The following is an 8,201-nucleotide window of genomic DNA, read 5'->3' as shown; positions in this document are numbered from 1 at the left end:
ATATGATTAGTGGTGTCAGTAAAGGTGTCAACAGCATATATGTATGGTTTACAAGTTCGGGAAAAGGATGCAACAGATCCCATTGGAAATGTATGGTGAAAATTTTGATTGGTCATAAATATTGTGTCAAACGTTTGAATGAAACAATTTATAACAAGTCAAGTAGTACTGCAAATGAGCCAAATTTCAAAAACTATCCTTGAGTTTTGAGGGTTCAGCTCAACACGTACATACCATACCACAAGGTGTATCACAAACCTGTGATAAAACGGTAAGTGGATTTCACACTTCTCAAAACTGTTCTTGACATTTTGATCCAGTTTAAGATGCAGTAAAAGTTTAAGACTTGAATCACTCTAGAACAATTGTGTAATACAACTACCCACACTGCATAGGACCAAGTTACGTACCTTCATCTGGTAGAAACCTCTAATGGGTAAAAATGTCAAATCTGATATAGTATAACTACATAAGGTAAATTGTTCTAGTTATTCAAGTATAGTTACTGTAAACTGTTGCTTTGTTACCCGCATAGCTATGGGGTTGTGTCAGTATACGTAACACAAGAGTGGATTACAAAGTTAGGATAACTTACTAGGTATTTTTGCGCTCCCTCTATAGTCCACTTTTAACAAGACTCCCTTATGGCTTTCTGTTCACTTTTAGTTGTTGTAATTGAATGGGATAAGGTTGTGTTCTGTATCATATACATGCATGAATGTATGTTACTAATGCTACCATATAAGATGGAATACCTCTTTAAAAAGGCCACCCCTGAATAGGGGACAGCCTCTATATAAGTATAAAGGACTAGGCTCCAAATCAAATAAATCAACAGTATATTAGCAGTTTGTGTACCCATTGACACATCTTTATGGTGGAAGAAATACATTCTCCAACTTGGAGAATTCCACTGTATATACCTAAAGTGGAACCAGCTGATTAGACCTGCCAATGCTGCCACTATAGCTATAAGGGTCAGGATCCAGTGTTGCTCAGTTATCAATGTCTCCACAACACATCCTGGAGGATATATGCTGGGCGTCTTAAGTACAGTATTCCTATAGAAGGTGTTACTGTTACATTTATTGATATCAACCAACTACTCTAATAGAACACAGACATAGTACTTTAACATAAGTACTGCTGTTTCTTTCTGTAGGTTTTGTCATAGACAATTTATAGATTCCAGAATGGAGTGTGGGGTATTGTCAGCTTATAAATTACATTAGCTTGAGCTTTTTGTACTCAAAAGCACCTTAAATTGCATAAATAATATGCTGCTATGATCTTTTTGGTGGCCATGGTGTTGATTACAATATTGTTGCAGCAACTTATCCTATAAGAAGTGGAATCCTGACAAACAGTGCTACAGAACTAAAAGTGGCAGCTATATTGGAAAAGATACAGTCATAGCCCCTGACACACATGCAGTGCTACAGAACTAAAAGAGGTGTTGCAACGCATCATTTTGGGTGTTATACAGAATAGGTGCAATCATAGCTCCCTGACACACGGTGCTACAGAATTAAAGGGGTGTTGTAACACATCATTTTGGGGTGCTATAGGCTTTTTGCTTTCAAGGAGTGCAGTCACAACTGCTTTTCCAGTTAAACAAGGGTGTTACAAGGACACCCAAATGTTAACAATTGTAGCTAGCTAGCTAGCAATCACACATCAGTATAGTTTCAAGATAAATGACTTTAGCCACATAGTTTAAGTGAACATGTCAGCATATAAAATTTTCACTTCAATTTATCGACACTTCAGAGTACTTGCTACATGTAGTAGCTGTCTTGTTGAGTTTTCCAAAGAAAGTAGTTGAGGAGCATGAGTGCAGCAACAAGTGCTTTTCACTGGGATGGGGGTGGGCATAATGAGCTTTGAAATAGATGGTGGTGATGTATTATAGAGCTGTGCTGGCTCTTTAAAATATAGCAAATTCAATATAGAAATGTTTGACCAACTGTATCAAAGCCACCCACTACTTCACATCATTCCAGATTCTTACCAAGGCCACTAAAAGTTGCCATTCACATTAATCAGAAGAGGCAGTTCTCAAAACTAGCTTGAGGAATGCTGAGGCTTAACAAACAACCTAATAATTTGGTAGTGTTGGCATAATGGTGTTATCATAGGCAGCACTGGTGATGACAGAGTTGTATACTGATGATGACCGGCAACACACTCTTCAGTTCAACATGAAGTGAATCAAAGTGCATATACTCCTGATCATCACCATGGTTATTACATGCAATGGAGGGTGGAGCTACAGATAACTAACTGTCAATCAAAAAAAGGAAATTGCACTTCATGCAATGTAAACTTGAGTCCTGGTAAAGTTAGTGGAGTACCCAGTTAATGATCTACGTATCAGTGTTTTTTTTACAGTGATGTCTGAATTGTTCATTAGTTTATGATTATGATTATGATTAAATACGGGTAAAGACAAAGCCTGTATACCCGATCAATGCATTATACAAAAGTAAATCTATACTCTAATAAATAATTATCTAACAGCGATTTAAAAGTTAATTGAAGTACTTTCTACAACAGAGATAGGTAAACTGCTCCAATCATTCATTAATCACTCTGTTCATAAAGTAATTAGATCTGCATAACAATCTTGAATGTTGCTTAGCCATAAAACTGCTAGGCTAGATAGCAGCTCGTGTACTGGAACAGCCGGATCATATCAAGTTCAGTCTTACCAAAGAAGTTGTCACGTGCATGCTAACAACACGTGAGCGCGGCATATTTGACGCCCCTTTTTTCTTGGTGCCTTCTTGCCAAACTTTTTGTTCAGCTGCTGGTGCATTGTCCGAAATTTACGATCGTGAGGTAATGTTCCTTGTGCATTTTGTCATAGATAGTATAATCCCTATGCTGAAAAATTCAATTTGAGTGGGATCCATGAGTCTCATGATGGTTGCACACAAGCAGCCTCCAACTTTATGCACCTAGCTATCAAAGTTTTGCCCCACCTACCCCATGCGGGAAAACGAGGGGCATTACGAGAGGATTTGGCAAAAATCTAGGCCTCAGGTGTGGAGAATTAGGCTACATGCTTGAAGGCTGCCTACCTCAATCACCGAGATGAACTCATTAAATAGCTTTAAGCTAGCTTATTTAAGTCATATTTAGTTAATTGTGTGTATATATGTACCTATATTGTTTTGTATGCTTGTTCAGGGCACAGCTGAAAAACAACTTTTGCTGATGCTGTCTCCCTGTTTAAATAACATTAAAAAATAAATAAATAATAAAAAAAGGTGGCAATGCATGCATGATCGAGATGTTGATTCTAATGGAAACTGAAAGGAAGGGATTAGACCTACAATTTTGCTCAGTGTAGGGTAGAATTTAGTCAACTCCTCTCCTATTCCCCCTCCTTGCCCGCATGGGGTTAGGTGGGGCAAAACCTTGATAGGTGAATTGGGGGACATTTCCAAACTTTTTATTTTATTTTTTTATTTTAAGTATCTCGCAACCAAGGTTAGCACGTAATGACAGACACGAAAACCACCTTAAAGAGTACAAACAACTATTATAACTACATAAGCTACAGGGGGAAAACTATTACTAGGGGAAAAGGGGATTGTCATCATCATCCGAGCCCTGAAGGGCCCAGGACCTCAAGATCATCTTAGCATTGTTGGACCACAGTTGCACAGACAGTTGTTGTAGCAAGTTCTTTCTAGCAACTTTCCGAGGGACACCGCTGCGAGGAGTGGTACGGTCAGCTATATTCTGTAAAGTTTTTAGAGCAAAAGGTGTCCAAACTCCAAATGTTTCCACAACTAAAGGAATGAAATCTGACCCCACCTTCTCCACAGCTGCCAAATGCTTCTTATCCTTGGCAACCTCTCCAGCAGCAGCAGCCACCCCAGCACATGAAGCACAGGAGGAGATAAAAGCAGGCTGAGTGGTGCAGCGTATGGAGACATCGAAGTAAGCTGGACGACCATGCTGGAAGTCAGGATGAAAAACATCGCCAGGGCACAACCCATCATCATAAGAAGCTCTCTGTTCCTTAAGAACCCCAGGGTGATCCTGTGAAAGGGCATTATAAATGATGTTTACCAGAGCATCATGTCGACGTATTCTCATTGGGCCTTGAGAGCAACCTAACAGATGGTCACCATAGTTATCGATGGTAGAAAGACAGGTACACAAAGGAGAGAGCGGAAACAAAGAAACACCCAACCATATACGTAATCCAATAACAAATTCAGGCCCAGGGATAGCCAAACCCAGACTGACTTGAGGAATAGCTTTGAGCCAGCCATTACTTGTGCCAGAAGGGTGTGACAAAGCAGTCAAACGAGCTTGATCGCGAATGCCAAAGGTTGCAAATAAGTTATCAAATAAATGTTTGTCTAATGTAGCTTGCAGGTCCTTCTGAGAGGCTGAGAAAAGCAAATGACCACTGGAAATACCCGATTCAGAAAGTAAGGTAGCAGCATCCTCCTCATTAGGGAGACTGAGCTGATTAATATCAACAGAAAGAAGGGTGGAGGCTAATTCACGAACACTGTTACATGAACCCAAACATGCAGGTGAAGCAGAAAAAGCAGATTCACGTAACCCCAGGCCTCATAATTGAAAAGGCAAAGATGCCTGTCTCCAAGAAGTGTCGAAAAGACTGCACTGTATAATCCTACCAAGGCAGGAATGAAGATTATGATCAAATTGAAGAAGAAAGGGTTTCAGGATGGTGAAAGGCACAGTGCGAAGGAGGTGAATAATTTTACAACTACTGAGGCAACTACGTAAAAGATGGAGCTCTACCTGAGGGTCATCTAACAGAGAAAGTTTCTCCTGAGTTAATGCTACTTTGTCCATTCGAGAAGAAAGAAAATCATTAAAGAAAATGTCATCACCCCAAAGAGGAGAACCCAGCAGTTCCAAACTTTTGACTCGCTTGATGTCAGTTGGGAGATTGGGAAAGAAGTCTCCAGAAGGCCAAAATACTTCACACTTGGTCAGATTCAAATGCAGGTGAAGCAGAAAATCTCCAAATTGATTTTGATTTTGGTACATCTCCAAACTGATTTTGGTACGCTTTACGTAATAATGACACTAACTTCAGACCCCCTCCCCCCTCCTTAACGTCACACTATGAAAGCAATGCATTGGCAATAGAAGCACAAAATGTTATATTCTTTACCTGAAAACATAGTCTACAAACAGTATAGCTGCTTAATTACATCACTTTCTCTATTCCTAGCTGTTTACACTATAACTGCTTTATAATAACGTCATGGGCTGAACCCCCCTCCCCCCTTAACGTCATTATGACGTTAAGCGTACCAAAATCAGTTTGGAGATGTCCCCTTACTGAAGCAGTGATTAGCCAAATAAAAAAAAATCCATATCCCATCAGTTCAGCTAAATAACAAAAGTTTCGTTGTGCAAGGGGGTGTAATTTCGACCAGTACTTACTGGGGCAGCTTTAACCATGCTGGGAATACAGCTTGACCATTGTCCACTGTGTAAAATCGGTTTTGTTCGTTTGACCTTTCACTTTGACCACGGTTGTAGGTCATATAGTACAGTGGCAACAATTATTGGAGTGATACCCCCTTGGTTATGGCTAAATAAAAATGTATGCTTGTATATAATGATCTCAAGTATGAGGGTACGTACTGTAGCTTATGCAAACATAGAATAAGCCACCAATGTTTGACCACCATTGGATTAAACCCACAGATAAAATTCTTGGCTCTTGCTGTGCACTTGGAGAGATCTAGGCCATAGACTCTTGCATGCAAAATTTCAGATCTGCAACTTTATTTGTCTGGCTGCAGGAGCTGCAAAAGTAACCTGTCTAAATGTTCCCAATTATCGGGTCAAAAACATTATTATCGGTCAAGTGGCATTGCTCGTAATGCTTGAAGCTGATCAAGTCTTTCTGTGCTTGATATGAAAGAGCATGCAACTCTTATACTCTCCAAATGTAAGCAGATATTTGGCTTAGTCCTTATTGGCTATGAATTACAAAGCTCCAAAGTCACCTCTGTTGTGCAATCTTTAAGTCGGCCACATGTGAAGCTCATGCACATCATATAGTCACCTATACCAAATACAAAGCTATTTTTATGAACATTGTGAACATCAGCTACTGTTCAATAGCAATTAGATACATGTGGGATGACTGCGCCTTGATTTTTCCCAAATTGCATTTACAGTAGCAGCCTAGCTACTGCACCTGGCACACACATACACAATCCAAATCCACTTAAATGGGGTTTTGACTATCCTCTCTCTCAAAAAATGTTAACAGTTTTTCTCCAAAATGTCCAGGACATTAGCCAGATTGAAGCACTCTAGTAGAGCAGTCACCTTTTATACAATTGGAACAATCAGAAGGTCTGAGGGCCATGCCCAGGTATATTCACTTCAATAAGGTATATTCACAGGTATATTCACTACAATTCTCCCAGGTTTATTCTTGTGGCTGAACAAGGGAACCAATGGTTTGTGATTAGTCTCAATGTGGAAGTACATTCCAGTGGGGTAGTGACTCAATCTCTTGCATACCCAGCTTACTGTTAATGCTTCCTTTTTTTCAATTTAAGTATATAGCTGGGGTTAAAGCTGTGGAAATGTAAGCAACTGGTCAACACTCACCCGTTTATTGTTTCTGGGTAAGGATTGCCCCAAGTCCATACAAAGAAGCATCTGCTGAAACTGTTGTAGCAAAGTGAAGATTTTATAGGGCAAGTAGAGGAGCCGAATTTAAATGATTGTTGCTGTTGTTCTCCAGTCATTCTTGTTACTTAGTAGCTCATGAATTGGCTTAGCCTTGTTTGCCACCTGTGGACAAAATTTTCCAAGTTGGTTCACCATACCCATGAAATGTCTAACCTCTGAAATGTTTGTGGGAGCTGGCATCACTCTAATTACTTGTGAGGTCTGGTTTAATACTATCTTTGTTCACTAACTGGCCTAAGAATTTCATTGATGGTTGTGAGAAATGCCATTTTTGAACATTTAAGGTGACATTGGCCTCTCTCAGTTTATTAGAAGCTTTCTCAAGTCTCTTTTTCATTATAATTAGCATGTTGTCCATACTGCATACAACCCCTTCTTCATCTGAGAGTATGACTGACATTTTCTTCTAAAAGTGCTCAGGAACTGAGGTGATTCCAAATGGTAAGTGATTGAAACAATATCTACCAAAGGGTGTAATGAATGTAGTCAGTAGTAAGGAGCTCTTGCTTGCCAGAATCCTGAGTTGGCATCAAGCTTGGAAAATAGTTTTGCATCATGTAGTTGAGCAAGTGTCTCTTGGAGTTCACGGCATAAGCTTTGTTCAATCTGCACAAATTTTTACAGCCATTCAGTTTGACCATACCTGAGCACCATTCAGCAGGTTTGTGAAGTTTTATGATCACCCGGCTGATTCACCCCCATTTGCTCCATGTGTTGCAGCTCAGTTTCACTTTAGGTTGTAAAGGGATTGCTATCCTTCTTGGTGTACTGAGAACACAAATTCAGGTTTCAGTATAATATTCACCTTCAATTGTGCTGAGGCTTGAAAACTATTGTGGAAAGTTACTAACTAGCATTTTGAGTATGTGAACTGTTTGTGTACTGAGAACACAAATTCAGGTTTCAGTATAATATTCACCTTCAATTGTGCTGAGGCTTGAAAACTATTGTGGAAAGTTACTAACTAGCATTTTGAGTATGTGAACTGTTTGTATCTGGGCTACTAGTCCAAGAGCCTGAATTGTCAGTCGACCTACTAGTGGTTTCTGCAGTCCTTCAATGATGTATGCTGTTTCTTAGGTCTCCAGTCCTTCTCTTGCAATTTTTGTAGTAATGAATCCTTGACCATTCAATTGCTGTTTACTAGGATTTTTGCTTGTCTGGACCATCTTGTTTTTACTATACACAGCATCAGGTAATAGCTGAGTGTATGTAACCTCAAGCATTCCATGTTTATGGAGTTGTCATTACTTGCAAAATTCACAAAAGTTTTGTCTCAAAAATTTCAGACTGTACAGTAGATCTTTCGTTAGACTGTGTATTTTCCCAGTGTGTTCTGTTAGACAACTTAACTTTCATTACTTCTTGATTTTAAAACAATTCCTTTCTGCTAGCTTACAATATTAAAACAGTAAATGTGGTTACCAGACTAAAGGATGCACTTGTGTATTAATTAAATTCTGCTTGAATTTTTGCTAACTTAG

General features: G+C 39.3%; 2 protein-coding genes across 4 annotated transcripts in view; one reads left to right on the top strand and one right to left on the bottom strand.

Annotated features, from left to right (window-relative positions):
- Positions 1–8,201, top strand: part of LOC136268274 (tripartite motif-containing protein 2-like) — a 58,506-nt gene that overhangs the window by 39,082 nt on the left and 11,223 nt on the right. The window contains exon 2 of one of the 3 annotated variants that reach the window (XR_010706965.1): positions 2,842–3,189. The exons of 1 other annotated variant lie outside the window; for it this stretch is intronic. The gene's annotated coding sequence lies outside the window, so the exon portion shown is untranslated. Of the gene's footprint in view, positions 1–2,745; positions 3,190–8,201 lie in introns of those variants that run through there. One more of the 3 variants, XM_066063561.1, reaches the window with a different exon arrangement.
- LOC136268855 (uncharacterized) lies at positions 3,572–7,054 on the bottom strand. The gene is made up of 2 exons (XM_066064321.1): positions 6,910–7,054; positions 3,572–4,520 (listed from the first exon to the last, which is right to left on the bottom strand). The coding sequence occupies exons 1-2, from the start codon at positions 7,052–7,054 to the stop codon at positions 3,583–3,585; spliced, it is 1,083 nt and encodes a 360-aa protein (XP_065920393.1). The 3' UTR covers positions 3,572–3,582.

The sequence above is a fragment of the Dysidea avara genome, chromosome 10 (assembly GCF_963678975.1).
Source record: "Dysidea avara chromosome 10, odDysAvar1.4, whole genome shotgun sequence".
Classification (NCBI taxonomy): domain Eukaryota; kingdom Metazoa; phylum Porifera; class Demospongiae; order Dictyoceratida; family Dysideidae; genus Dysidea; species Dysidea avara.
The sequence above is the reverse complement of the archived record's forward strand: the minus strand, read 5'-3'. Positions and strand labels throughout refer to the sequence as shown.